The sequence below is a fragment of the Eremomyces bilateralis genome (assembly GCF_010015585.1).
Source record: "Eremomyces bilateralis CBS 781.70 unplaced genomic scaffold P152scaffold_1, whole genome shotgun sequence".
NCBI lineage: Eukaryota > Fungi > Ascomycota > Dothideomycetes > Eremomycetales > Eremomycetaceae > Eremomyces > Eremomyces bilateralis.
Window position 1 is genome coordinate 1,059,926 of NW_022985067.1, and position 27,424 is coordinate 1,087,349.

General features: G+C 51.3%; 11 protein-coding genes and 1 non-coding gene across 12 annotated transcripts; 10 read left to right on the plus strand and 2 right to left on the minus strand.

Annotated features, from left to right (window-relative positions):
* Positions 1-508: 508 nt before the first annotated feature.
* Positions 509-2,695, plus strand: P152DRAFT_478203 (uncharacterized protein). Its single transcript, XM_033681637.1, has 3 exons — positions 509-870; positions 1,119-2,159; positions 2,229-2,695. The coding sequence occupies exons 1-3, from the start codon at positions 744-746 to the stop codon at positions 2,357-2,359; spliced, it is 1,299 nt and encodes a 432-aa protein (XP_033538810.1). The 5' UTR covers positions 509-743; the 3' UTR covers positions 2,360-2,695.
* On the minus strand, positions 2,678-4,177 carry P152DRAFT_426816 (uncharacterized protein; the record flags this gene model as incomplete). The annotated part of the gene is made up of 2 exons (XM_033677280.1): positions 2,678-3,047; positions 3,099-4,177. The coding sequence occupies 2 exons, from the start codon at positions 4,175-4,177 to the stop codon at positions 2,678-2,680; spliced, it is 1,449 nt and encodes a 482-aa protein (XP_033538811.1).
* A 379-nt stretch (positions 4,178-4,556) lies between these two features.
* On the plus strand, positions 4,557-5,073 carry P152DRAFT_10307 (uncharacterized protein). Its single transcript, XM_033673568.1, has one exon. It carries the CDS (start codon positions 4,631-4,633, stop codon positions 4,946-4,948), a length of 318 nt encoding a protein of 105 aa, XP_033538812.1. The 5' UTR covers positions 4,557-4,630; the 3' UTR covers positions 4,949-5,073.
* On the plus strand, positions 4,934-6,950 carry P152DRAFT_453778 (mitochondrial carrier). Its single transcript, XM_033678456.1, has 2 exons — positions 4,934-5,528; positions 5,592-6,950. The coding sequence occupies exons 1-2, from the start codon at positions 5,199-5,201 to the stop codon at positions 6,585-6,587; spliced, it is 1,326 nt and encodes a 441-aa protein (XP_033538813.1). The 5' UTR covers positions 4,934-5,198; the 3' UTR covers positions 6,588-6,950.
* A 5,063-nt stretch (positions 6,951-12,013) lies between these two features.
* Positions 12,014-12,104, plus strand: P152DRAFT_t2. The gene has a single exon. It is a non-coding gene; the product is annotated as a tRNA-Ala (tRNA).
* Positions 12,105-12,412: 308 nt separating this feature from the next.
* P152DRAFT_469654 (small nuclear ribonucleo protein F) lies at positions 12,413-12,795 on the plus strand (the record flags this gene model as incomplete). The annotated part of the gene is made up of 3 exons (XM_033680912.1): positions 12,413-12,418; positions 12,472-12,665; positions 12,729-12,795. The coding sequence occupies 3 exons, from the start codon at positions 12,413-12,415 to the stop codon at positions 12,793-12,795; spliced, it is 267 nt and encodes an 88-aa protein (XP_033538814.1).
* Positions 12,600-16,482, minus strand: P152DRAFT_478209 (uncharacterized protein). Its single transcript, XM_033681638.1, has 2 exons — positions 15,954-16,482; positions 12,600-15,747 (listed from the first exon to the last, which is right to left on the minus strand). Exons 1-2 carry the CDS (start codon positions 16,226-16,228, stop codon positions 13,077-13,079), a joined length of 2,946 nt encoding a protein of 981 aa, XP_033538815.1. The 5' UTR covers positions 16,229-16,482; the 3' UTR covers positions 12,600-13,076.
* Positions 16,483-17,043: 561 nt separating this feature from the next.
* On the plus strand, positions 17,044-19,542 carry P152DRAFT_478210 (uncharacterized protein). The gene is made up of 2 exons (XM_033681639.1): positions 17,044-17,184; positions 17,287-19,542. The coding sequence occupies exons 1-2, from the start codon at positions 17,109-17,111 to the stop codon at positions 19,329-19,331; spliced, it is 2,121 nt and encodes a 706-aa protein (XP_033538816.1). The 5' UTR covers positions 17,044-17,108; the 3' UTR covers positions 19,332-19,542.
* A 1,552-nt stretch (positions 19,543-21,094) lies between these two features.
* P152DRAFT_10460 (glycoside hydrolase/deacetylase) lies at positions 21,095-22,968 on the plus strand. Its single transcript, XM_033673573.1, has 3 exons — positions 21,095-21,659; positions 21,713-22,912; position 22,968. The coding sequence occupies exons 1-2, from the start codon at positions 21,387-21,389 to the stop codon at positions 22,694-22,696; spliced, it is 1,257 nt and encodes a 418-aa protein (XP_033538817.1). The 5' UTR covers positions 21,095-21,386; the 3' UTR covers positions 22,697-22,912; position 22,968.
* On the plus strand, positions 22,749-23,839 carry P152DRAFT_10527 (uncharacterized protein). The gene is made up of 4 exons (XM_033673576.1): positions 22,749-22,912; positions 23,036-23,132; positions 23,201-23,638; positions 23,834-23,839. Exons 1-3 carry the CDS (start codon positions 22,834-22,836, stop codon positions 23,457-23,459), a joined length of 435 nt encoding a protein of 144 aa, XP_033538818.1. The 5' UTR covers positions 22,749-22,833; the 3' UTR covers positions 23,460-23,638; positions 23,834-23,839.
* Positions 23,840-24,545: 706 nt separating this feature from the next.
* P152DRAFT_478212 (uncharacterized protein) lies at positions 24,546-26,146 on the plus strand. Its single transcript, XM_033681640.1, has 2 exons — positions 24,546-25,154; positions 25,203-26,146. The coding sequence occupies exons 1-2, from the start codon at positions 25,028-25,030 to the stop codon at positions 25,976-25,978; spliced, it is 903 nt and encodes a 300-aa protein (XP_033538819.1). The 5' UTR covers positions 24,546-25,027; the 3' UTR covers positions 25,979-26,146.
* A 197-nt stretch (positions 26,147-26,343) lies between these two features.
* On the plus strand, positions 26,344-27,379 carry P152DRAFT_463438 (enoyl-CoA hydratase/isomerase; the record flags this gene model as incomplete). Its single annotated transcript, XM_033680498.1, has 2 exons — positions 26,344-26,358; positions 26,561-27,379. The coding sequence occupies 2 exons, from the start codon at positions 26,344-26,346 to the stop codon at positions 27,377-27,379; spliced, it is 834 nt and encodes a 277-aa protein (XP_033538820.1).
* Positions 27,380-27,424: the final 45 nt, after the last annotated feature.

Genomic DNA, 27,424 nt, shown 5'->3' on the forward strand with positions numbered 1-27,424 from the left:
GAGAGTAGATCTGATCCAATGGCGGCGAAGCTGCATCACGCAATATCAATGCGTCTTCTGCATTCACGGATATCCTATGAACTTTGATGAGCTTTCGTATCGAAAACGTCGCCTGTCACTACCATTTCCTTGTATCTTTTCTTGTGATGGCTGAGATGCTTCATCCCTCTGTAGTCTGTTCACTGGAAATGCACATCCTCGATGGTGCGACGCAAGCTCACAGATCTTTGCTCATAGCCTCCACAATTATTCGCGTCCCAGTCCCCTCAGTCTCTCCCAAAGCCGTAATAATGTTCTTGTCACGAGTTAAGTTGGAGATACAGTGCATCCAATTGGAAGACCCAATCAAGGTCTGACTTTGGTGGCGTTTTTATGCATGGTGGTTTCGCGGCCGAACCAACAGGAGGTCGATCCATCAGATGCATCATGCAGCAACTCAGTTAAGAGATAACAGCACACATCAGGCGAGTCTATCCGACAAGTTAAGATAATAATGTCGTGCCCTGGACTGTTTCCTTTCTTCGCTTCCTTTCCGAACCTTCACGACCTCGTAAGTTGCTGGCTCAGTTGGTCTTTTCTTTTAATTATCTATATCCGCTGTTTACTTTTCGCTTCTTTTCCTCAAAAGGAGTTTCACTCCTTCTTTCTATCGCAGACATACTATTGTAATTTTTGAATTCTTCTTCAGCCATCAATGGACCCGGCCTTGCAATTGTCTAGAGCCGGCCAAATGCAACCCGCCCATGTCATTGTCAATGCACCCTAGTAACATCGAAATGTCGAGCCGCAACTTACATCCCACCTATTATCATTTGAAGCTTCCAGTCGTCTACAAGCTCCCTCTACTTCCAGGTTTTAAGACTTCAGCAGGTATGTTAGGATTGTCTTCTCTTACTGTCCCAGTCTGTCCCTTCCAGTCATAGTTGCGCTATACCCCTCCTATTAGAACTTCAAGAGCTTCAAAGTGGTGCACAAAGTTACACGATCTTATCGCGACGGAGTGCTGAATATGGCACGGAGATTAAGTCCGGACTCTAAAAGGATCTCAATCTTAGCTACCATCTAGGATTGTCAATATCATATAACGGTTTTCAGAAGGCTAACATTACTACCATCAGCCTTCCTTACCTCTTTGTCCGCGAACCTTCGTCTTCCTGATGACGACTTCCTATCTTCGACAGCCACTGGCATTCCGTTCCACCCATTCGGCGCTTTAGCCCACGACGTAGCGTATATTTCTCCCTCCTTATTGTCTTCCACGACATTACCCTCCTCACCTTCCTCGCTTTCATCCGGTACTCTATCCTCCGCAAGCTCGGTATCAGGCGACAACCACCCACCACGACGTCGCCGAAGAGCCGGCAGCGCAGGTTCCGGGCATGGTTCGCGACGTAACAGCCATGGAAGCCTCAATGTGATCTGGCACACCCTCAAGAAATCCTCCTCGTCCCCAGCCGGCCTCTCCTTTCTGCAGACCCCCCTGAACCCCACGCGAATCGCCTCTTCATCCTACCCACCAGTTTCCCCCCCCCATATCCCAACCTCAAGCACCACCACCGATGCCGCACTCTCCCTGCTCGGTTCTACCATTCTCTCCCAACGCGCCGCAGCAACGCGAATCTTACTTCTACATCCTCTTAATATCACCATTTTCTCCTTACCCCTATTCCTCGCCCTCCACATCCTACACTACGTCGGCTCCACCGCCTCCACGCTCTTCTCGACTTTCCTCCTCTCGATCGCCGCCGCCGTCGCCACTGCCTGGCTGATGACCCGTGGCTACTCCACCGCCGCCACCTCGTTCCGCTCGTCCGCCGACGCCTGGCTTGGCGACGACGCGCTCTTCGTGTCTACCAATCACTGGGGCCAGGTTGTCGGTGCCGCCGTTGTGTGCTGGGTGTCGGATACGCCGGCTTCGCGACCGGGGAGTAGTCACGGACATGCGCACTCCTGGTCGTCTGCGTCGAACGGGAGCAGCAGCGGGAAAGGGACGGGCGGGGGGAAGCGTCGGAGGAAGGTTGGGAGGGGGGAGATCCGTGCTTGGGCGGTGGCGGAGGAGTGGAGAGGGCGGGGAGTAGGGAGGGGGTTGTTGGCTGGGGTGGCGGAGTGGGTGGAAGGGAAGGGTGGGGTTAGGGTGGAGTTTGCGGAGGAGCACTTCGGTATGTTCTACTTATTGTCTACGATGGGTGTAGCTATGTGGTTCGAGGGCTAACGATTGTTTGATACAGCAAGCCAACGAGTCCTTCCTCAGTATTACGATACACCTTTCGAACGCCGCGATCAACGAGCATATACCGCTTTGCAGCATGTTCTGGATGACGGAGGCTATTTCGTGAAGAGAAGGAGCTTCGGCCGTTGATGAATGATGTTATGACTTTGTTTTTTGACGATTTTATGGTTGGATTGATACCCACTGGACGACATTCACTGCCTGGACGAAGGACTTTCACTATGTTGGTGATGAGCGAAATGCTACTACTTGAATGATTTAAGCGTTGGCTTCAACGATACCCCGTTACATAGGACGATGAATATTTGAGCTACGGGCACGCTATACGGAGACCTCAATATATCATGATATGACGCTTTTGTACGAATGAGTTCTTGGCGATCGCTGAAACTAGACTCACGATTGGAGAATGGAATTGTGATGTCCGAAAACCTATTACAAATAATATTAAGGTATCAATCTCCCAGTCTCCCCATTGTTATCACCGCCCCCTGACATCCCATCTTCCCTCCCTTCCCACCATCCAGTCCAGTTGAACCGCAACGCTTCATCCCCCCAAGCCCACCAGCCCGCCGTTGTATTCCTCGCAAAGATCTCCATGGCATTATACTCGCCATCCCCCGCACCATTCAGCAACCAGCGCTCCACCAAGCGCTTCAGGTTCGGTTTCCTCGAATGCACATCCGGCACAGCGAGTAAGGTCCTCCTCCGCACTTCCTGCCCACCCTTCTCCGCATCTTCCGAGCCCGTCACAACCTGGCCGATCAGAAGACATTCATACGGGCGTCTCCACGCGCCGTCCTCTGTGGTATCGGAACTTCGATTCATATCTGGCGAGGAAGTTCGGGGGGGTGGGGCAATGGCATACTCTCCAGAGACGGTCATTTTGACCCAGACCCATTCCTCAAACCATCGGATGCCTAGCGAGTGGAAGAATCCGCCGTCGTCGAGGATCGCGGAGCGCACGGTGGGCTTGTTGGTGATCCATACGGCGATGTAGCCGTTCGGGCTGATTAGCTGCTCTAAGCCGATGTCGTCGATGATCGACGTGACGGACTCTAAGCAATATATGTGATGATTGCTCTGCGGTGGTGCATGCGACGTTCCTCTACCTCTTGATTTCTTGGAGCTGTTGTTGCTCTGGGATTGGTAGGATTTTGCCCGGCGGGCACTGGCGTTCGGCCATGGTGGGTCGAGGAGGATGAAATCGAAATTTCGTTGGCCAGATCGAGGGGAAGGGGATAGGTGGTTGCGGGTGGCGTGGGATAGGAGAGGGCGGTTTGGGATGGTGGAGAGGAGGGCAACGGATTTTGGTGGAACGAAGAAGGGGGTCGGGGGGAGCGTGGGGTTTAAAGAGAAATAGCTCTTCAGCAGTTCGGATTTATCATCCGCCACGGGTAGGAGGAGTAGGGAGGGTTTGGATGATGGATTGGCTATGATTTGCTCATATGACTGAGGTTGAGCTTCCTCAGAAGGTTCTATCAACGGCCTCAGAACGAAGGAGTACTCAGAAGACGCGGAGAATAATGTTGTCTTCTCGGCTTTTCCTCCGCTTAATGTAGACCAGTAAGTGTGATCAGGTTCAGTCAGAGAATCTTCATCCCCTTTCGACGAAGCTCTCCGCTTTTTGGATGCGATGGCCCGAGGGAGGCACCAATCTCCCGAATGGGTTTTTCGCACTTCATGCACTGCTTTTTCAATCCGTGGCCAGAGCTCCCGATGTACATCGGGATCGGACGTGTTGCCGGTCAACTTTCTCCTCTTCGCTGGCGAACCAGCTACTTGGGAAGGAAACGGACGCGGTAAAGGCTCACTTGATAACAGGCGTTTGCGGATCGGGTGGCTAAAGATATCTTGACCTTTTGCTATCGATGTAGGAATGTCCATGAGGGCAATAGAATGGTCATCAGCCTCATAGAGAATTGGGCTAGTTCCATGCTCTTCCATATTTTGCTGCATTGCAGGCTCGCTCATGTCAAATGGATTAGCACCAGAGCCTAAAGAATGTTGTGTGTTGTCCAACACCCCTTGATAAACTCAGAAGAGAGAAATGATTGAGTGAGAAGAATGTCAGATCTGACATCAGAAAAAAACGTGAGACAAGTTGATCACAGTCCAGACATTTTGCAGCCCTCCCGACAGCACTAGAGGTGGGATACCCTGAGTTTCTCAAGGCGAGCCGGATTCTATTCTATCCGAGGACAGTCTAATGCTTGAGAGGGATATTTTGATTCCAGATGTCGACTGCATGAATGTTCTCTGTCCGGTTTACAGCAAATTATTCTATGACTGTGGCTGTGCCGATATTCCATCCTGTCAGGTTCTACCTGATCGTACAACACGGAATACTGACACGGCTGTTAACCGCTGATCTTCTGGCCAGGATGGTGGTCTATCAGCATGCCCGAATGGACGTTATTATTACCCGTATGGAATACTATACTACTATCTATATTTCTCTTATTTACTCTGTTCACGTTCTTATTCACAGAAATCTTCTATCTTTCTATACGAAGCTCCGTTGAACCGACATCGTCTGGGGCTCTGGGGATATCAAAGGAATATTATTATATCCGTATCAATCCCGAAATCGGGTCGATCCCGTACCCGAGGTCTTCAACAAGTGACTTCTTACTGGCTGAAATTCCAACCAGCGCAAACCGCGAGTCCGTGAGCCCTTGCACGATTTCTCCAACCAAGCAAGCCAGACATCGTTGACGTCTGTGTCTCGTGCCGCGTGCCTGTGCGGATTTCTGTTCCTTGTTGTCGTTTTACCATCATATTTTTTGCACAACTCGAACCCCTCCATTTCCCTAGACCCTCTGGGAGACATATTGGCATTATTCCATTCCATCAACTATCCTTCCCCAATGGCACGATAACAATCCGTCCGTTCAACTATCTGTGAGAGTCCCGGTTGCACACGACCCCAGATCCGACGGATCTCCACACCCCAATACGCACGGGCATGAACGACTCCCTCTCCCGCAACCCCGATGCCGTCCAGCAACAGGTGAACTCCGGCGCTGGCTTCCATGAACCACATCGGCTGCATCCATCCCCTCGACTCAATATGCCGTCGTCTGCCTCACAGCAAGCAACGACGGCATCGTCTTCCTCCATCTCTCCCGGCCTCCAGAGATCCGACAGACGGAGTCCCCGAAATGAGCCGGGCATCTGTCCCACCGACGACGATGCCATTGTGCCCAAGGGAACGGCAACGGAGAAGAGAAAGAATAAACAGAGTTGGGACTATGTCGTTAAGAGCGGGATTGCGGGGGGTATAGCAGGATGTGCGGTATGGCGACTTTTTTAACATATGAATTGTATAAGTGAGGATCCTAACAGAGTGGAATGGCAGGCGAAAACGCTCGTAGGACCCCTCGATCGAGTCAAAATCCTCTTCCAAGCCTCGAATCCTCTATTCCGAAAATACACAGGCTCATGGTATGGTGTACTGGAGGCCATGAGAGACATCAACCGTAAAGATGGCATGCGGGGTCTATTCCGTGGCCACTCAGCCACCCTCCTCCGCATATTTCCATACGCCGGAATCAAGTTCCTCGCATACGAGCAGATCCGCGCCGTCGTAATCAAAAACAAGTCCCAAGAAACCCATGTCCGCCGGTTCCTTAGCGGCTCCCTAGCTGGCTGCTGCTCTGTCTTCGTCACCTACCCCCTCGAAGTCATCCGCGTCCGCCTCGCCTTCGAAACCAAAAGCACCGGCCGCTCCACCCTCACCACCATCATCCGCCAAATCTACTCCGAACACCCCCGCCCCGCCGCCCACTCCTCCGTCCTCTCCGCCTCTGCCCACGCCCGCCCCAATCCCTCCTCCACCGCCGCCAACGTCGCCCACGTCCTCTCCGACGCCACCGCCCAGCTCTCCCCACAGAAAGGTCTCTCTAACTTCTATCGCGGCTTCTCCGCCACCCTCGCCGGCATGTTGCCTTACGCCGGTTCCTCGTTCCTCACTCACGACGGCGTCTCCGATCTGATGCGCCATCCGAAAATCGCGGAGTACACCACGCTTCTGCATTCGCAGGGGTCATTGCGCGACCCCGACAAGCCGGCGCAGTTGAAGTACTGGGCCGAGCTGGCGAGCGGGGGTGTTGCAGGGTTCGTGAGCCAGACGGTGTCGTATCCGCTGGAGGTGATCCGGCGACGGATGCAGGTGGGCGGGGTGGTTGGCGACGGGCGCCGACTGAAGATCGCGGAGACGGCGGCGCAGATCTTTCGGGAGAGGGGGTGGAGGGGGTTTTACGTTGGGCTGGGAATCGGGTATGTGAAGGTGATTCCGATGGCGGCGACGAGCTTCTACGTTTACGAGCGGATGAAATGGCATCTTGGGATTTGAAAGATGGGACGCGGTTGGATACTGGATGTGTCCGCTGGTTATGCATTTCTACAGGAGTCCAGCCTAGACGTCGTAGGTGGTTTGGTTCTTTTGAGCATGGCGCATTTTATCTCTGGGTTGTTGCTTGAGCAGCCTCTCGTGGTCTTACGGCTACTTGCAGAGCTACGGCGAAGGGCCCAGAGAAAGGAGTTGGTTGGCCTTGAATGACGGAAAGGGGTGTCGTTGAGCCGAGGGCTGAAGCAGTTCTCCCAGGAACATATTAACATGTCAAACCGCATTTATGGATAAATACACCTATACATAGGCCGTAGATCGCCCCAGGGAAGAGGAGATAGAGGAAAGCAAATCCTAGAAGACTTTCATAAATCACTGATCACAACCTACATGAAGAGCATCTGCCTTCCACTCGCATCTACATGAACTTCCGGTTCACTCACTTCCTGTCTTCTCACGCCCACCGTTCTTCACTCCCACCGTACCGTTCTCCACCCCTCGCCGTTCTTCTCACTTCTGCGGTATTGAAGTAATAGTACTAATGAATTAGAAATGACCACATCTCTTTCATTTCGGATAGTATCTGCCGTCGACCTCAATGGCTGCAGTGCCACATGCACACCATCCTTAGTTGCGCTTCCCAGATGATCTGTAAACTCCACCATCCCTGATAACTGTTCCTCTGGGTTCGGGAGTGCACGAACATAATCCCCAAGGTTCCCTAGAGTATACCAGCCTTCGAGGACACCCTTCATAACTTCCTAGTGTGACACTTCCAGGTTGTCTATGTTAGCTCCACAAACGTCACATGGCGTCGCACGGCTTCAGACAACGGGTATGGGGTTAGATCACCAGTCGTCGCCCAAGGGAGGTACTCGTATTTGGCCTACCAAATGGTTTAAGGTCTTCCCCTTCTGGAATCATCTCTCGAGAAAGGCACCGATATGTGCGGACTCCCGTTATGTACGGGTAAGTGGCGCCAGGAGTAGTGGCCGTAGGATGTTATGTCCCTTCTGGGAGAGGTTAGAAAGGCTATTGGAGGCCATATGTGATGAGGGTTCGCCACTTCTGTCGCTCTTTTTTGTCGGCCTGGATTGGCGCCGGCTCTCTTCGTTAGTCCTTATCATACCATCCGCCTTGAGCCTTTAGCCGGCCATGCTGAATGCCGTGCTTCAAGATGTTGCTTTCTTTGACGTGGTGGCATAAGTGTGCCATATGCTTGTACGATTTAGAACCAGGGGAACAATATAGGCATTTCCGTGTCCCGTTTGCAGCTTTCTGGTGTGATAATTCCCGGAGCCATTTCCTTTATGGCATGTGCACATCGGTAGGCGAAAAAGGTAGGTTTGCAGACGAACTGGTGGCGGTTTTGATATACCCCTTCAGAATGTTTCCTTCTTTGATCCAAGCCAACTTGTTGAAGTTGCCAGTTTCAGTCACTTGAGATTCTTGCAGGTGTACAGCCGCAGAAATACTCGCAATTAGACATTGTGATCAGTAGGCGGCGAATCGGTCTCCATGTTTCTTGAAGTATCGGTACCGAGTCATGGTTTGCTTATTGACCTTGCGATCAGCCGCTTCCCGATCTTTAAGAAGCGTTAGCCAAGTGGCCTCTCGCTTCCCTTCTAGGATTCTCGACGTCTAAGTATGGGCGGAAAGGGTTCCTCGAATACCTTTCTTTCGTTTAGCCGGAGTCTTTGGCGACTTTACTATGGTGTCGGCCTTATCCAGTCGCATCGTCCTACGCTAAGGGAGAAATGAGTAAGCAAAGTCGAATGCGTACCTCGAAGTTTATTGCGCAGCGTAGCGAAGCAGTTTAAAATCCAACTGGGGCTCCTTTTCCAAAAAAAAAAGATACACGCTCATTGGTCAGTAGAAAACCCTCTGTGATTGGTCCCAAAATTTACTTGGCAAAATGATTGGCTGACAAAAACGTCCGGAAAGTTCCGTGTCCCTCTGATCCTTGGCAAAATGATTGGCTGAAAAGTTATTTCATCTCGGAACTCTGTGGACTTCGTCGTTGCCGCCGTCGCTGGGACCTGCGATCTCGTTAACTACATGAGCACCTTTTCACTAGTCTCACGGCATCAGACATATCCTACATCCGATTTCAATAGGAAAACAGCAGATTAGAATGTATATAGGCTTCTGCATATAGGCTTCTACATTCTAGGGGGTTGTTAGGGGAAGTGGGACATAGCATTGTAAGGTATAGACAATTCGACACTATAGAGCAGTCGAGTCTCACGGACAACGTCAATAGAAAAAAGTAAAGAAAAGGAAAGCAAGATCCTCAAGACATCTCCAGGCATCGTCTATGTTCTTATACCGGCCGACAGTCCTGAAATCATCTACACAGACACTCGTTGCCTTCATCGTGTACGAAACCACTCAATTCCGAGGAGGAGGACATTCTTGCTTCCTGACAAGAGCTTGCACAAGTTTGCCCCGGTCGAGATGGTGCGCAGGTCGAGGACCCTGATCGTATTGGCGATCGAGAAATTGACCGTGCATATATCCTTGATGGCATGATCGGTAACTATCTCGACCTCGACCTCGAGTTCTGGAAGCGGATGAAGGCGGACTTTCCGGCCAACTTAGTAGCCGTTGCTGCTGGTACATATGCTAGCCTAAATGGCAAACAGAAACTCTGCCAGGACCTCGTCATGCGTCACTTTCACGCCTACCAGGAGCACCGGCCTCCGCCTCAGCTCCTGCTAAGCATCGATGGTAAGGGTGGGACAGGGAAGACGTACCTTATTATGATCCTTTCCGAGGCGCTTGAGACTGTCGCGAGTGCGATAGGCCATACTACCTCCCCAATCATTCGAGCTGCTCCTACCGGTGTGGCCGCGCACAATATTTCGGGTAGGACCCTTCATTCTCTATTCCGCCTCACTCCAAAGGCCAGGCAGTACGAAAAGTTGTCAAAGCAAGCCGCTCAGGCTATTCAGGCTGCATTCAAAGGTGTTCAATATATCGTCATTGACGAGAAGTCAATGGTTGGTTTGAAACTCCTTGCTTGGATTGACCGTCGATGCAAGGAGATTTGGCCTGATCGTAGTGACCTTCCATTTGGTGGCCTCAACGTTATCCTAGCTGGCGACTTCTTCCAGCTGCCGCCTGTTGGCGAGAAGCCTCTCTTTACCGGCCAGAACAACATTTCAAAGAACATCGATGAAAGTCATGGCCATAGACTCTACCAAGGCTTCTTCCGAACGATTGAGCTAGACGTTGTTGTCCGTCAGCAGGGACCTGAGGAGGCAATGTTTCGAAATGCACTCGAAGACTTACGAACCGGGAATGTCACGGTTGATAACTGGCGCCTTCTTGCCACGCGAGTTGCTTCTACCCTCTCGCCCAGTGACGTCCAAAGCTTCCAAGGTACCCTTCACGTCTACGCCAAAAAGGCAGACGTCATTCAATTCAACCATACACAGATGCGCGAAAGTGGCCGACCAGTTGTCCTGATGATTGCAACTAATGAGGGGAAAGATGCAGCGAGCGCCACTACCGAACAAGCTGGTAACCTGCAGAACATCCTCCCTATATCTATTGGTTGCCGTGTCATGCTTACCGAGAATATCTGGACCGAACGAGGATTGGTAAACGGTACTATGGGTAATGTACGCGACATGGCCTGGGAAGCGGACGTTGAAGATCCCCGGAAGTCGCCTCCTACGGCATTATTGGTTGCGTTCGATAGCTATAATGGTCCATCCTTTCGGGAGGTTAACGGCGAAAAGCTCGTGCCTATATTCCGGTCCCGCCGAGACTTCGTTCACGGTTCTGTCGCCTGCCTGCGTACCCAGTTTCCATTGGTTCTAGCGTATGCTATCACCATCCACAAGAGCCAGGGAATGACACTTGAAAAGGCAGTGTTAAACATCGCTGATAAGCGGGACTTTGCGCCGGGATTAACTTATGTAGCTGTCTCGCGTGTTAAGTCGCTGAAAGGGGTGTTATTCGAAGAATCGTTTGACCTACCGCGATTGCGCATGCAGAAAACTGCTACAACTCAAGCCAGGAACGATGATGTCGCTCGGCGGGCATTCTATCACGTCGCGTCCTCCGTACATACTACATACCGTCTACTCCTTGCGCAGCATGGCTAATGTGTCTATACAGGATCCTCAGCAATTCGCGGTCGGTTTCATGCCACCGCCTCTACGACGTGTTTAACTTCCTGTCCGATCATCCTCTCCACCTCGGAGGTCGTCCCTGCTACTTGCGAGTGAGATCGATATACCTACAACAGGGTCTAACCCGTCCGGCACTCAAGGTTCCTGAATGGAGTCTGCGTAGATAGATCAAAATCAACTAGTTATAGTATATCATCTGCTGTTTATTTCATTATAAGTGGTTTAGCTACCGATGAAACCAGTACTAATAAGCGCGTGTGCTTGACTCTGTTCGCCCAAGGGCAATGATGATACAAGATACACAGATGAATGAATCAAGCACACGGTCAGATCAAAAGTCGCTGTGATTGGCCGCAAAGGTTCAGGACTTCATCAGCAAACTGTGACTGGGTAATTATGTTATTAAAACTTGGGAGGTTCTGCTCCCTACGCTGCGCACCCCTTGGGTCCATTTATGACCCTCGGCCGTATTTTACTACGTACAATGTCTGTAGTGCATGAGTTAGTAGGGTTATATGCTCCATCAGTGCGACCTGGTTGTTATACAGGATCGATTAATGGGAAATGGGCGAGACCTCCAATACCTTCCTGCCTTGAGAGAGCAAAAGGGAGTTCGGGAAAGATCAGATCTTGACGAAACATTGGGGCGTCTTGGTTCGTGGCTCTGGGGATATCTGTGATATCACGAGGGCAAGTCAAGGACATTCGACCCTGATCGTGTCTTTGGAAGGGCCGCAAGGCTACGAACAAGCGTCTCATTCCGTATAATATGGCTAAAAGTACTTCGATACATCTCACCTCGGAAAGGGGGGGGAAATCACCTTCGGGGCCAAGCTGTTGCAAATCAAATAGGCCAGCGCGCCAAAATGTCGATCGAGCCAGGTTTCCACCTTGATTTCTTGTTTCCATTGAAAACCTTCATGTCAAATCTTTCTGATGAATCCTCGCCCAGAGCGCCGAAGCTCCATAAATTCATCCATGCGGGGTGGACGTGATAGAGGGACACCATTTGAATCGGGTCCTCAAGCAAACATTATTATACATTAAATTAAGATCCTTAATGAGAAATCAAATTGAATAAATCATCAGGGACTGGGTGAGCGTTTTCGGGTGCTCTCTGGACACCTCATAACCGTCGAATTTGTCCACCTCGGATGGCTGTAATTGTCCCTAAGCGTCAAGCCAACATCAACCGTATCTAAACCCTGGCAGTGGACTTGGTGTGGGCTCCTAGAATGGGGAATCAGAAACTTCCTTTTAGTCTGGGCTAACGAGTATCATAATATATCCGGGGATGTAGCTCATTTGGTAGAGCGTCCGCTTCGCATTCGATCTGAAACGTGACTGCGGAAGGTACAGTGTTCGACTCGCTGCTTCTCCATTTCTTTTTGCACTTTTTGACAAATGTCTATGTTGTAGATTATTTTCAAAGCCATTCCCTGATGGCTGTGGACGTGGAAATTCTGGAGGTTGATTTTTGGTGGAGGACGGGGAAGTCACGCTCAGGTCTTGGCAAAATCCCGACGATGGTCAAACAATTCACGACACTTTGAAACCTCCGCCAACACGACGACACGCGCAATCTACCCGAATCAACCTCTGGACTGCTCCGAATTTTTTGGTCCTTGCGATCGGAACCCATTGTCGGTTGTCTACGCATGCGATAGCCCCAACGCCGAATCTGACATCATGAGCGTTCGTCTCTCCCCACCACATCGAGTCGACCCGCCTGCTAACCGCGTCGACAGTTCGTTCCTCTCAACCCGCGGCCGATGTTGCAGGGTCTCATCAGCAAGGAGATAATCGTGCGACTGAAATGGGGCCAGACGGAGTACCGAGGCACTCTGATCAGCATCGATTCCTACATGAACATCCAGCTGAACAACACGGTCGAATTCATCGATGGCAAAGAGACTGGGTCGCTGGGGCAGGTCTTGATAAGGTGCGCAGGCGACACAGACACAACTCGAAAGATGCACAGCGTTCGCTAATACTGGATTTGCAGGTGTAACAACGTCTTATGGGTATCGGGGGCGGGCGCGAAGGTTGCCGATTCGGAAATGACCGGTTGAAGCGCGGACAGCGGGAGCGTTGCATGAGTTTCATAACAGTAAGAAGAAGAGGATACACCGATTGCGCAAATGTGGGAGATAGCGCGTCCAAACTGGACGCCAGGAGATTCCTGCGCAAATGCGGAACAGGTCCCAGGGACGATCGGACTTCATGTCGGGACGGGACGCAAGAAGGATGCCTACAAAACTGTGTCGTCTTTCTACGCATGATGCACTACTATAAGTAGACGAAAAGATGGAGCGGGAGCTTCATTTTATTGCATTAACTACCAATATCGAGTCTAGTCTATCTCCTCAATCACAGGCTTCTTCGACGTCTCTTTATCTTTCAACGGGTTGACATCAAGGCCTTGCAAATCGTCGCTAAGGCCCGCTGCTGAAAGCTGCTCCCGGCCGTTCCTATTAAGCAACATCTTCATCCTCCATGCCTCCAGACTTTCAAGCACTGATCCGACATGGTCCTTCACAAGTTCATCCTCGTCCATATCAAGCACCCATAGCAGCACCTTTTCAATCCTGGTCCACTCAATCACCCCTGCGACGAAATCCAGAGAGTCGCCGTTCTCTTGCGCAGAATCAAGGGCTAGCAGCGTCGATAAGAAGATAAGGACGGCGTTTCGCCGAAGAATGGCTTTCTCGGGGCCTCGCTCCATAAAGAGGATAGAGATAGTGAGCTCTTCAATCCGTTCCCAATACTCGGCCACGAAGAGATCGAGCGCGCTTTCAAGGAGCTGGGCCAGAATGCTCAACGCTGAAACACGGATCCGGACATCCTCGTTTTTTCCAGTCTCTTGCCAACCCATGATGATGTTCGTCAGTAGCTCTGCATCAAGCCGATCTTCTTCGTTGTCCACGGGCTCAATGAGCGGGGCATCGGGTGCATCCCCTCCCCAAGCTTCGCTTCGTTCCGACTCCAACTCCTGTTTCTGCTCCGCATCTTGTATGCGCCGATTCATCTCTCGGCTCCTTGCACCGCGTCTCGATGCGACCTGGATTGCTTTCCTGGCCATGTCCCTTGCAGACGTTTGCCAGTTCATACGCAGCGCCACGTTTCGATCCTCCGCCTTATTCTTGGTTAACCGAATCAGCGCTTCTGCCAAACGTTGGCGACTGTCAATGCCCATTTTCTCCTCGTAATCGTCGAACGCTTGAAGTGCCATCGACACAACCATATGATCGGATTTCATCGCGAGTGCAACAAAGGCGTCGATCGCTGGCTGAAAAACAAAATCGTCCTCTTCGACTTCAATGGCATCGATGAGCATAGCGGCGAATGCAAGAGCGCTTCTGACTTTTGATGTAGACTGAATCAGCCGAGTAATATCTTGTATTGCCTGTCGGCGGATTGGAGGTTCTTGGGCAATGAGAGACTCCTCAGCGGCCGCGAGCAACCGTAGGTGTTCTTTCAGTGTGTTATCTGCATCGATTCCCTGAACTTCGGTAAGTGCCGAACCTGGTTCCTCCATCCTCCTCAGGACGGCCATCATCGAATCGCGGAATACTTCATTCAGTGGAGGAGTGACGTCAAGCAGCAATCGTCGAAGGAGGGAGAATATCTCTTTCCGCTCGTGCGATGATTCTTCGATTATCTCTGGAACACCCGTCCGAACCACAAGATCCAAGATCTCCAGCGCGATCGCAAGGATGGTGTCTTCCTCAGGATTGTTGTTATCACCCTCGTGTATGGACTCAACCCGAAATTTATGGCCGTTGTTTCTTTGCTTGGCAGCCTGTAGTCTGGCATGAAAGACTCTGATCACCAGTTCCAGTGTTCTTTTCGGTGTTGCTATGAGGAGGCGCGATTGGCTTTTCAATATGGCCTGCGCGAGCTTCATCCGAAGAAGACGTTCAGCCGACACTTTATCGAGCTCATCCTCCAGGGTCGCTCTTGGTAAATTCATCTGCGCCAGTTTCGCGACCGGGCTACCTATTTGGGTGCTATTATCAGAGCTGCTATCTTGGGAAAGCAGCCAGTCTTCGATGATAGCCAGGTAGATGGATGCTTTCTCTTCATCCGCCACTCTAGCTGATGATAGGATATCGATAAATTGGTAGACCGCGATGTCAACCTTCTTGACAGTCTGGATAAAATCTTGAAAGTCTGTATTTCCTTTTCGACCCCTGATCTCGACTCCCCCGTGAGAGCCGGGGCCGAAGGTCCATTCCAACGGCCCATCCCAAAGGAGCCGGGAGCGGAGGACTTTGAGGTGCTCTATTGAAGGCACGAGCAGAAAAAATGCTTTTAAAAGCGACATGCTCAATGTTTCGTATGCTGGGTCGACAGCGTGAACCTTTGAAAATATGGAAATCGCCCATAAAGAAAGAAAGACTTGAGGGATGATTCTTGCGGCGATGCTCGCATGTGGTCGACCCATGACAAGCTTTCCAAGAAGATTGAGTGCAAACCATACGTCACTATCCTTAACCCAAGGTCGAGAGGTATCGTGCTCGGTTACGTGAGGGTCGGCTAAGGTGCCGCCAGTGAGATAAGGCGGAGGGTTCAAAAGCTCGATCAGTGGCTTGACGTAGAAGTTCCAACCCCATGCCCCTGGTGCTCCTGAGCTCTTTTTGTTAAGGATCCCTTGTGCGATGATGAAAGCAGCAGCCTTGCTCAACTCCGGTCCTGCCTTCTCGCCGAGTAGTTCGATCAACTGTTGTCCCGTATTGTAGAAAAAGGAAGAATCTTCTCCTCTTGGCAGGGCGGAGAATAGCTTCGCACATTCTTGTAGCGCCTCTAGCGGGAGAGGCAATGCTTCGGGCTGACCCCCTTGTACAGGGGTCGAACTACCAGCTCGAGCATGCTTGCCTGCGATGAACTCGATTGTTTGCAGTACACCTCCTGGCCGAAGTGGAAGTCGTGCCAGCGTCCGACCAAGTTCAGCCTGCACCAGTTCCGGCAAAGGAGATGACATGAGGGCCGTGAATGTGAAGAGTAATCTCGAGATTGGGGACCTTTAATATGACAAGTTCAGCTGTGGAATGAAACCATCGTTGATCACGAGAGTGAATAGCGAGTCAGAGACTCGACTCCAACAATGCGAAAGGAAAATCAGACTCGAATAATAAGTTAAACAGATGAATTGGAGAGGAGAAACTCTGGGCAGGAAATGGGGGTTCTCAATGGCGGTTGGGCTGGTTGAAGGAGTGGAAAGACCTACCGGTCTACGAGTCGCTCGAACGAGCCCTTAATTTTCTCCTCACTCATTTCGGTATTACCACCAAAAGAGTACCACGCAGTTGCGGAGACGATATCCATGAAACCTTGGTCTATTACCAGAGATGCAATACCGAGAGTAGGCTCCTCGACCAGTTTGTTGAGCGCAAGGAGTGCGCCTTCAAAGATCTCTTGATCCGGTGCCGGCAAGGGGCTTGACGGACTGAAGAGCACAGATCTAGTTCTTCTGTCATAGGGAATTCTGGTATGCTGCTGCATGAGCGGGTAGATGCCCCATACCACGATGAGGTCAAGCAGATAGTACACGTATTTAACAACCTCTGAATCGAGACTCGGTAATTCATTTTTGGCGCGAACCTTGGTTTGGTCTTCCCGGATGGAAGCATGGATCCTGTTCAGGATTCCAATGGCAGTCGGAATGTCCGTCGATGTAGTTTCCGCATCGATATTAGGCTGCTGAACGACTTTCGCGAGATCCGAATGGGACGAAGACGTCGCCGCTCCATGTTTGACTGTGAAGTTTCAATATCAAGATCCATGGCCCAAGTTTCCACAAACAAACCGCTGGTCAAGAGTGGCGCTATGAACGTCCGCGCCGCCTCCACAGCCTTCATGACGTCGTTATTCTTGGACAGTGCCATGACTGCTGTCTCAAGATCTTGTAGATGGTGTCGTATCAGTGTGTTCGGATCAAAGTATCAACCTGGGCATCAATACAATATTTATTGATCCAAACTACGGCTCGTTGTCAAGGATGCCACGCTGAACCATGGGACTCGAGAGTGTCGGATGATCCAATTCAAGCCTCCATGACTTCATGCACCCGCTATGCCACAGACCCTACCGTCTTTCAATTTATCAAGCATGCCCTCTGGCACAGGAAGGAATAGGTAGCAACAAGTCTAACTTGCTGTAGGTATTGGGTTTAGAACTGGATTAGAGATTGAATCACTGAAATCATGACAAAGCTGAAGTGGTGGTCATAATCACGTGACATTAAGACGGTCATGTGATCACGCGTCAAGCTTCGCGTCACCACGTCGGCCAGAGATTCGATAAAGCACTCCATGATCATTTCAGTTGAGCGCCTACAAATCAACACCGTGCGAATGGCCAATGCCAGAAAGGGATCGCAATAATGAAAAACGTCATTGCCGATTCAGAGGACGAATCCTCCGACTGGGATAATTGGCCATCAATCGCCAAACAATCGGGTAAGTTCGTCACAACACGATGTGCCGTTGCGTAGATGAATCGTGACGACCAATCTCCATTCCACAAGATGTGTGTCTTGTGCCAGTCACTAACATTCTAAGATGCACCAGATAAGCGCCATACTGAGCAACCAACTGCAGCTCGCGCGAGTAAGAAGCGTCAAAATTATGAGTCAGAAACGGGATTGTCATCTCGCTCTGGCTCGGATGCGAAGCGTCAGAAGATAGCAAAATCGAAGCATGGCTCTGTCGATAATGGAGATGGTTCCGATGAATCATTTCTCGAAATGAGCTGGTTAGATGGCCAAAGCGACGAGATGGTTGCTGTCGCATGCAATGAATATCGCACTGATGAAGCTACCACAAATCGCCCGGTATCTGACCGCGCAGGCACACCAAATGGAAGCCCTCCTGCCCATGTTTTGCAGTGGCATAAAGGGCTGACGAAGTCGAATGGAAATCAATCTTTAGACGACCACTCAACCAACCCAATCGCTGAGAGCGAAGACATCCCTCAACCGGCACCGACGACTATGGACCTTCTTCAGACAGTTCCTGCGACCGATAGCATCTTAGGAGCATGGCAGACTACGGGTTCTATGAGGGATCAATTCTTCAACCACGAGCCTATGACCTTGTTTCCTGACCAACCAAGTACAGTGAGCAACGGCACACTCACGCAGCAGCAGCTGTATGGGGATCATCGGATAGAAGCTACTAATAACGCTGGAACGCTGGGAGACCGGCGAGTATCGGATTCCACATCCTTTCCTTGGTCCAGCTACATAAAGTCTCCTACTCTTCCATCCCAACAGCAAGCCAGCACCGCTGGGTCAATTGGAGGCAACGCAGGCAACGATAGGGAGTCTGTAGGTTTGGTTCTCACATCACAAGCCGATAATCACAACCTCGACTCGGCTATATGGGGAAGTATGAATCAAGGTGGATCACAGAATGGATCAGTACTTGTGAACACACCAACCCTGGGAGACTTTGAGCCTGAAGTGTCGCCTCCAAACGGGGATCGGTTCCAGTCGAATATTTTGCCAACTCAAGCAAAAGCAAGCCAGGATATGGATGTACCAGGCCATTCCGCGACCGAACCTTTCGAAAAGAAGAACGAGATAGACGGCCCGACCGCTCACGCTTCGGATTCAAGCTATGGTGACATTCCATCCGATGAATTAATCGGCCTGCCCAAAGAGCTTTACAATCCCCGACCTAGCCGATCGAGATCTAGCAAAGTCTCCAAAGAGTCGATTGATTTCTCGGTAAGACCCGAAAATGCCAAGAGAGAAAAGTCTCGAAAGAAAGCAAGATCCCTCGGCCATCTTATCTCACCAAAGCAGCATGACTCAGATCATATGGACGGTGCGGTCGAGGAAACCGGGCCACGGAGCGCATCATCTGGACCGGGCCACAAGAGTCGATTCGCTGCAGACCATGAAGAGGGAGCAGCCCAGCAGAGAGCTTATGTTGAGATCACACACAAACGCAAACCAAGTCAACAGACAGAACAGCTAGAGGGGCCCAAGCGTAAGAGAGGGAAGACGCGGAAGACCAAGAGCGCACCAATGCTCCCATCTTCGGAACTCATGGTATCTGAGCCAAACCCAAACCAACTCAACTCATCAGAAGCAAAAGTTGAGGATTCCGCTGCGAAAGACGAGGAAGCTATCGATGTTCAAGAGAAGGCGACCACAGAAAATGGAACGGGAGAGAAATCAGAGGCACAAGCAATCCTTCAACAACCGCCTCCTGTCGACGTTCAGTCCCCTAAGAAGAGAGGTCGCGGGAGGGCTAAAAAACCCGCGGAGACCGGACATGTCCAAGTGCATCGGGATCTGGACCTTCCGCCTGAAGGTGCTAATATTCAAGAAGAAGCGACAGCGGCAAATGACCAGGCCCTGCGAGAGAAGACTCCGAACATTGCTCATCATGATCCTGAGACTAATGAAGAGAAGTCGACCTCTCCAGAAAAGAAGAGCGAGCCTGGAAAAGCAAATGTGGCACACACTCTGGAGAAAGGCACAAAGCCATCGGATCGTCTCGCCCAGTCACCTCTTGGCAAGAGCAAAGTTCCATACCGTGTTGGACTGAGCAGGAGAGCAAGGATTACTCCGTTGCTTCGGGTTGTGAGGAAATGAGATGAAAGCCACAAAGGCATGGAAGCGTGAGAGAATGCGGTAGGTGAGGCGCATAAATCGGACAGCAAAGTGTGGGCGAGTTTACAACTTCAAACGATGCTATGGCTTATCACGGAACGTGTATATTATACCTAACACAAGGACATGATAAGGACGGAATCCTTAGACTAGAAACAGACAGAAGGCTACAGTGTGCTATACCTACATTCAGAAAGAGACCATAATCATGCTTTCCATACTTTGTATCATATGAGGGCACTCGTTTCGCTTCTATTCCTTCTCATCCTCTGCCCAATATCCAGGTAACTGTTCACACTTCAACGGTTCTGGTGCATGGTGTCCGGCAGTTTGGAATCCAACTTCCACGCTCTGAGCAACTCCGAAGTCCAGATCAAGCACCACCAGGACTTCGCAATTCTTCGACTCGCGTAACCTCAGGGCAAACCTCATCCTCAATTAATGCCTCAGGGTTAGATTCTGATTCACTGGACCCGGATTCTCCTTTTTGGCGAGATGAGGGCATGATGTAACGAAAGAGCGAATATTTGATACGTTAACAGCATCAACGATTGTTGTACGTACGGAACCGCGACCTAATAATAAATCTGGCTTTTTTGTCGGAACAACATCGCGCCCAACAGGGGCTAACGAACAAGCATGAAATCCCTACCACTGCCAAGTTCTTCGGATGTATCTGTCAGCTCGGCGTCGTCGTCGATAATCGATATTTTTGATTTGGATGTCTGGTGACTTGGTGAGTGGACCTCATCCCCTCATCTCACACAGATCTCAGTCGTCTGGAATCTGGACTATGGCACCAGAGGAGCGGAACTGCGGAAGACGACGCTTCCCCACATGATGATCAGGACGCATCCTGGCCCTGTCTATTAAAGGAAACGGGAAGTTTTATGACGATCAGCGGGATACCTACTCTAGTGGCAGGCTAGTGGATAACTTAACGATGGTCTCAAGTTGACGGACGTTTGGACGACCAGCATGGTACGGAACTGCCGGATACAGTCCGGATCGGTAACGCTTTACGGAGTCGCAAAGTGTGAACGAAACTGAGGAGAGGAAAATCCTGTTTTTCATCAATTCCAAGTGCTATTGGTTCGGGTTATCGGGACAGGTTGCTTAATCGCTGGACTTCAACCCAGGCTCTTCAACGCCAATACGAGTCGTCTCTATAACCCCTTGACAGTCGACCACGAAAAAATAATAGGGAGAGGACTATTGGAATTGAGAGTTTCACGACAGCGGAGTTGCATTCAAATATATGCACTGTGCGAAGGTATGAATGGCCTGCCAAGCAGTCTATCACCAACCTTCAGATCTTTACTCCATTGGTCTCGGTCTCGGCCCTGGGATCATCAGCATACCACGCGACAATCGACATATTGTTCCGTAGTGCGTCCACAATTCCCACGATGCGCTTTTGAGATACCTGTGACACATCTCATCTCGCTTTAAAACTTCAAGCGCTAGTGGCCTGATCCCTCAGCTACGCTAACACCAGGCCGCGATCCAGGCCAACGCCACTCCAAGGAAAAACGTCCATTTTAGGATCCGCACGAAAAATATATCTGGGGCTATCCTGGCCAGAAGCGAGCCGGGGAACCGTATCATCCCAATCGCCAGTCCACCACCAGGCACCAGAACGTTTAAGCTTCTCCTTTGACCTAACGAGCCCTGTCTACCAGACCTCGCCTTCTGGTATGGAAACAATTCCTCCCTGCCAGATTGGTCCGAACTCTGAAGCCATGGTCCATGGATACCCAAGACCAGTGTAACCCCGTGTGCGGTCCGGGTAAGTCGGTCTCCTGCCAGTATGAGCTTGGCTTGTTGTCAACCCTCAAAACACCTGTGTTTTCCTGTTCCATCTGCTTGACTGTCCTTTTGTCTTAAACCTTCCATACATTCGCTTGTATATGACCTAACCGTTGATATTGTACTTGCCGGCTTACGTCGACTGTCAATCGTTTCTTCTTACTCTCGCTTTTTTGCAACTCATTGACGAGCATACCATATTTAATTTTTCATACTTAATAATCCAAGATGCATCTTTTGGCGGCGTCGTTGGCCCTCTTGCCGGCCATTGCCGCTGCCCATGAGGGTTATCCCGGGCCAAGATTGTTCGGCGCTCCGGGGATGAAGAAAATGAAGATGCGGAGAGATGCGGTCGAAATCAACCATAACAAGGTTCGGTATGGTTCTGATGTCCAAGCAAGAGGTGTGAAGGAATCCCGCCAGAACGGAGGCACCGACGGGCGATGCGGCGATGACGGCAACGGAGCAAGCTGCGCGTCAGGATACTGCTGTTCGATCGAGGTAAGCCGTTATTAATTATCAAGAACTTCGGATAGCAATTGACCTTCGCAAAGGGTTGGTGTGGTAACACTTCCGATTACTGCAGCGCACCAGACTGTCAATTCGAGTATGGTCCAGGATGCGATGCGAATCAGAAGCCATCCGGATCTGATACTTCCGGCGTCACTCGCACGAAGGTCGGGAACGTCGTCTATGGTGGCGAGGGTATCTATCACTGCACGGTTCCAGGCACCGTCGCGCTGACTTACGATGATGGTCCTTACATCTACACGGACGCGCTCCTGAATCTTCTCAATTCCTACGGCGCCAAGGCTACCTTTTTCATCACCGGCAACAACATTGGCAAGGGGTCAATCGACTCCACCCCAGCCTGGGGTTCCGTGATCCAACGCATGGCTGCTGAGGGTCACCAGATCGCATCCCATACCTGGTCTCACCAGAACTTGGACGAGATTTCCTCTTCCAAGCGCAAGGAGCAGATAGTCTGGAACGAGATCGCCCTTCAGAACATCGTCGGTTACTTCCCAACCTATATGCGACCACCGTACTCTGCGTGTATCACGCCTGCCTGTGAGCAGGATATGGCCGATCTCGGATACCATATCAGTTATTTCGATGTCGATACTGACGATTACAACAACCTCACCCCGGAATTGATCCAGAATGCCAAGGACAACTTCGGGAACGCCGTCGTCGGCCCGACGAGCACCAACAAGTACCTCTCCATCGCCCATGACATCCACCAGCTCAGTGCGGAGGACTTGACCGTGTATATGCTCGAGCACATCCAGGCTCAAGGATTCCGAGCGGTGACGATGGGCGAGTGCATGGGCGACCCCATCCAAAACTGGTACCGCACCGGCTCTGGTGGCTCCATCCCCTCCTCTTCTGTCCCAACGTCTACCCCCACTGGTACGCCGTCCACCGACGGAAGCTGTGGTGGCAGTGACGGAAAGAGTTGTGCTGGCGCTGGGTTTGGTTCATGCTGTTCTCAGTACGGCTACTGGTATGTCGAACCTCCGGGTCTACCTGTCTAAATGACTTCGCTAATACTATGGCAGCGGTGATACCACCGATCATTGCGGAACCGGCTGCCAGTCTGCCTTCGGTACTTGCGGCGGCACTCCTACCGCAAGCCCAACTTCCACCCCCACTGGCACACCGCCATCAACCGATGGGAGCTGCAGTGGCAGTGCCGGGACGACTTGTGCCGGCGCTGGGTTTGGTTCATGCTGTTCTCAGTACGGCTACTGGTAAGTAGAACCTTGGGATGTGCCTGTCCAAATGGTCTTTCTAACACTACGACAGCGGTGACACTACCGGTCATTGCGGAGCTGGCTGCCAGTCTGGATTTGGAACTTGCACCGGTGGCGGTGGCGGCGACAACGTTTCCACTGACGGAAACTGCGGAGCTAATGGGAAGACCTGTTTGAACTCCGCCTTCGGGAACTGCTGCTCGGAGCACGGCTGGTGGTAAGTCTCCTACTTGAATTCTCGATCCTATTTCTACCATCGAATGTTCCTCATTAACCAAAACCTAGCGGTGCCACCACCGACCACTGCGGCACCGGTTGCCAATCTGGCTTCGGCAACTGCGGCTCTAGTGTAAGTAACCCAGTTCCTTCAACCACCCCTGGAGATAAGCCGGGTACCACGAACGGGTCCTGCGGCCCGTCTGTCGGTACGACCTGCGCCAACACGCCATGGGGTCTCTGCTGCGGTCGCGATAGCCAATGCACCAACAGCATCTTGCGGTGTACGATCGGCTGCCAGAAGGGTTACGGAACCTGCTACTCGTAAAGAGGAAATGACACACAAGATTTAATGGGTATATGTAATGGAGGATCTCAAGATTAGCGGGCAGCGAACGATATTGGTGCTTCCGATTGTAAAACCCAGCAGCGACTCCTATGGCGACCGACCCCCTTCGCGGAATTTCCGCGACAGACCTTAGGTCGCTATTAATGTTTATTTCCACAATGGGAATGTAATCATGCGATGAGCGTTCAGCGAGTCGAAGATGCACCTTAATTCTCCGCGCCAATCCGCTCTCTCGGATCAATCTCCTTCCTTTCACCTCTTTCTCACGTTCACCCCATGCCGCATTCTTGCTCTTGCTGCCAGCCACGTTTCTTCGTCGCCCGCATGCTCGGCCAGATGCTAACTTTCCGTACAGTAAATCCCGTGTCCCGGCAGTACTGGACACATCCTCATCCCTGTGCGCCACTCTAAGTGCGTCGGTAGCGTCACGATGCTTCACCGTCGGGGATTTGGTTCTGGTGCTGGGCGCTAAGGTGCGTCCACAGCGAGCTTGTTTTGAAGCCACGGCGACGATGGCGTCCACTTGATACCAAAAGGGTATTTTTAGTCGACCCAGGCCAACTTTTCGAACGTTCTGGATGGCATGGGATGATGGGAAATAGAAAAAATGGGATTCATGGAAAAGCGATCGTATTGTCGGTATGGTAACTGGCACGGTATAATTACAGCGCTCAAAAATATCATATTCTTCATTACCGCATTTATCGTGTTCATTCTATGTTCTACTATGTATGGTTCTCCTCCATTCCTACGTGTCGGCCCAACGTTGCCATCAAGTCTGCCCATTCTCACATGTCGACTGATTTGGATGCTGTTGAAGCCATCGTCAAGCCACGTTTCTTGGTATTGCCCCTTTCATCATTACAGCGCCGTCCAATCATCAGTTGAGCGTTAACGCACACAGCATTACCAAGCTGCCATGCGTTTCATTTCTTGCATGTTCAACTTTTCACTCCATGCCTGGTGAATAGTCTTCGGACTTTGCTAAATTCCGATGCTGTGGCGACTGAATAGCCCAACTTGGGGCCGGGTGGACGACGTGTCTTCGTCATCCAGCCTCCAGATATTTGATATCATTGCAGACATATCGCCCTTCGCCTCTCCTTCTCGGGGTTTTTCCCCAGCTGCTGCGCGCGTGCGGCTATGTATGCCTTCTCTCGGATTTATCTTGCAAATCGTGCCTGTTATTCACAAATACCTGCAGCTGATCCACGTAATGGACAGTCCAAAGTTCGTCGGACTTAATCGGTGTTATTCCATCGGACCAGAGTGAAACCTATCAATAGAAGTAAAATGCGATCATCCGTTCAAAAATATCGTTCGGACAAAGTCGGCATTTGTAAGTTGCGAGTGTTCGAAAGAATCATGTCTTTGTCTCTTGCATTCTCGTCTTTGCGATATGGCACCTCAATGGAAGGTCGCCTGAAGGAGATACATAAAGCTCCGGTTCTCCATTTCCCAGTCGACGGTGAGTTATCTCTCTGTCAGTTATCTCTACTATCTACCGATTTCAAAGTCAAAGTCAAGCCAAATCCTACTCAAAAAGGATGATAGATCATATTCGCGCCCCATCAGACACACCTGTCTCCGTTCCGCCTAGGAATGTCCGTAACCTCAAGAATCATGGCACTCCAAAGCCAATATCAGTGCTGTTCGTTGATTCGTCCAACTTCAGTGAGTGAGCAAGCGAAGAATGTCATCGCCTGGCTAATCATGTCTCAGGAGCATCCATCATGGCGCAGCTATACACAGAGATGTTGCGGCTCCTCTGGGTCAACAACGAACTCTGCAACCCCTTCGACGCAATCGAATCCGCCGGATGGGGTCTTACGTCCCTATACGAAACCCTATCCGAGCCCTGCGTGGACCGATGCAAGTGCCTCTTCTGCACCAGTTTCGAACCCGACCTCGTCGCCCTCTCCTGCGTTTTATGCCATCCCAAATGCCCCGAAGGCAAAGACCTCTCAGCAAGATTCGCCTCTCGCAAACCGCGACAGGTATTTGCCACCGACTTCACAGCGTTCACCCACATCTTGTGCCTGGACGCTTTTTCGTTCGCGGTCGTCGAGGGGACGAGAGCTTGGGTCAAAGCAGAGAAATTATCAGACCTCGCGTCCGGAAACAGTCCTCGATTCGCGAAGATAGTATCGCTTGGCCGCACCCGCAGCGTCCTCGAGAAATACCCGGTGAAGTTCTCCATGCGGTCCGAGAGCTCTTACATATCCCTACGCGATGCCATCTGCAATGACATCCACGACTTCCTAGAGCAGCATACCAGGTGGCGGTTACCCAAGGGAAAGCTGGTGGAATCTGCGAACCGCTGGCGCTCGCGACAATGTACAATCGCGGAGGCGGAGGTCTTGCTGCGGAAGAAACGGGTGGCGGGGAGGGTGGTGAAAGTGTGGACGGACAAAGTAATACCGGGTGCCGGGCCTGGGCCTATGACAATTGCTCTTTCTCATTCGAAGGGTGGAAGAAGAGGTACGAGCTTGCAATGACGCTCTTTGGAGAAAGGGTTACATTCGGGAGTTGGCGCTGGAAGTGGAGTCTAGTTGGGCTGATACCCCTGAGGTGCAATGATTTTATGCTCTCCCTATCCTTATTTGGCGCCCAAAATTCTGTTGTACCTGATTGCGAGACATATACTTTTTTCCAAGTGTTTTAAGATCACTGTCTAGGTGCTAAGTCGTATTGAGTATTTAATCTTGACAGGGAGTCTATTGGATGTCCACAGGCTGCGCAGCCCATCACAAACGATTGGTGCCTCAGGCTCTAAAAATGTTGGCCTTCGCAACATGTAAAGATACCAGTAGCCGAATTACCGATGTTACTTTTACTGACCGAGCTGGAGGTGGAGGTCTTCATGACCAGCGAATTGGTGTAGTGTCTTTAGAAAATGTACTTCCATGCATTCGATATACAATATCAATGCGACTGCTCCCAATTTTGGACGGTCTATTGACATCGTAACGTCAATTCAAGGAGTAGCCGGCAACGAAAACACTGTTCAGGCATAGGAACCCTCTACTAGCTGTATTGAGCAATTTGGCTATACAAACATCATAATGGCACCTCTAAAGCTAGCCACCGAGCCCCCACAAAACCTCTCCTTCCTGAAACTATCCTTCCCCGCCGACCGCGTCCTGCTCGTCACCATGAACCGGCCCAAAGACCTTAACTGCATCAGCCGCCAAGGCTCCACCGACATGCAGGCCGTATTCACCTGGTTCGACGCCGAACCCAACCTTACCGTCGCCATCCTCACCGGCGCCGGTCGAGCGTTCTCCGCCGGCGCTGACCTGAAAGAATGGAACACGTCAATGAGCCCGGGGAGCGATTCCTCCAAGCGATTAGGCGCTCCGGGTCCGAAGCCCTTCAGTCGGAGGCTCGGGAAGAAGCCCGTGATCGCGGCGGTGAACGGGTTGGCTGCGGGAGGGGGGACGGAGTTCGCGATCAATTGCGACTTGATCGTCGCGTCGGAGAAGGCGACGTTCGCGTTGCCGGAGGTGAAGCGGGGTGTCTCGCCTTTTGCGGGCGTGCTGCCCCGGTTGATTCGGATTGTGGGTTTGCAGAGGGCGTCGGAGTTTGCGTTGACGGGGCGGACCATGAGTTCGCAGGAAGCGTTTACATGGGGCTTCGTGAACCAGGTGGTGCCGCAAGATCAAGTGATGGACGCGGCGCTGAAGTACGCCACAATGATTTCGGAGAACAGTCCAGATTCGATCATTTGCACTCGAGCGGGTTTGCGACAGGGATGGGAGACGGCCTCGGTGGATGATGCGGCGGAGATAACCGTGCATGGCGCTTTTGCGAAGCTGCTGGAGGGTGAGAACGTCAAGGAAGGGCTGCGGGCCTTCGCAGAGAAGAGGAAGCCGAGTTGGAAGCCCAGTCGTTTGTGACCTGCGGATACCAAGAGTCAGCGTTGTCAATGAAGACTTGAGTAG

Bases quoted from the DNA above. Each gene is read 5' to 3' on its own strand.
- P152DRAFT_478203 (XM_033681637.1), top strand. From the start codon at position 744: ATGTCATTGTCAATGCACCCTAGTAACATCGAAATGTCGAGCCGCAAC. The intron at 871-1,118 runs GTATGTTAGGAT...TACTACCATCAG, and splicing joins AGGTTTTAAGACTTCAGCAG to CCTTCCTTACCTCTTTGTCC. The intron at 2,160-2,228 runs GTATGTTCTACT...TGTTTGATACAG, and splicing joins GTTTGCGGAGGAGCACTTCG to CAAGCCAACGAGTCCTTCCT.
- P152DRAFT_10307 (XM_033673568.1), top strand. From the start codon at position 4,631: ATGCCCGAATGGACGTTATTATTACCCGTATGGAATACTATACTACTA.
- P152DRAFT_453778 (XM_033678456.1), top strand. From the start codon at position 5,199: ATGAACGACTCCCTCTCCCGCAACCCCGATGCCGTCCAGCAACAGGTG. The intron at 5,529-5,591 runs GTATGGCGACTT...GTGGAATGGCAG, and splicing joins GGGGTATAGCAGGATGTGCG to GCGAAAACGCTCGTAGGACC.
- P152DRAFT_478209 (XM_033681638.1), bottom strand. From the start codon at position 16,228: ATGCAGCAGCATACCAGAATTCCCTATGACAGAAGAACTAGATCTGTG. The intron at 15,748-15,953 runs GTAGGTCTTTCC...GTCATATTAAAG, and splicing joins TTCGAGCGACTCGTAGACCG to GTCCCCAATCTCGAGATTAC.
- P152DRAFT_478210 (XM_033681639.1), top strand. From the start codon at position 17,109: ATGAAAAACGTCATTGCCGATTCAGAGGACGAATCCTCCGACTGGGAT. The intron at 17,185-17,286 runs GTAAGTTCGTCA...TAACATTCTAAG, and splicing joins ATCAATCGCCAAACAATCGG to ATGCACCAGATAAGCGCCAT.
- P152DRAFT_10460 (XM_033673573.1), top strand. From the start codon at position 21,387: ATGCATCTTTTGGCGGCGTCGTTGGCCCTCTTGCCGGCCATTGCCGCT. The intron at 21,660-21,712 runs GTAAGCCGTTAT...ACCTTCGCAAAG, and splicing joins GATACTGCTGTTCGATCGAG to GGTTGGTGTGGTAACACTTC.
- P152DRAFT_10527 (XM_033673576.1), top strand. From the start codon at position 22,834: ATGGGAGCTGCAGTGGCAGTGCCGGGACGACTTGTGCCGGCGCTGGGT. The intron at 22,913-23,035 runs GTAAGTAGAACC...CCGGTGGCGGTG, and splicing joins TGTTCTCAGTACGGCTACTG to GCGGCGACAACGTTTCCACT. The intron at 23,133-23,200 runs GTAAGTCTCCTA...ACCAAAACCTAG, and splicing joins TGCTCGGAGCACGGCTGGTG to CGGTGCCACCACCGACCACT.
- P152DRAFT_478212 (XM_033681640.1), top strand. From the start codon at position 25,028: ATGATAGATCATATTCGCGCCCCATCAGACACACCTGTCTCCGTTCCG. The intron at 25,155-25,202 runs GTGAGTGAGCAA...ATCATGTCTCAG, and splicing joins CGTTGATTCGTCCAACTTCA to GAGCATCCATCATGGCGCAG.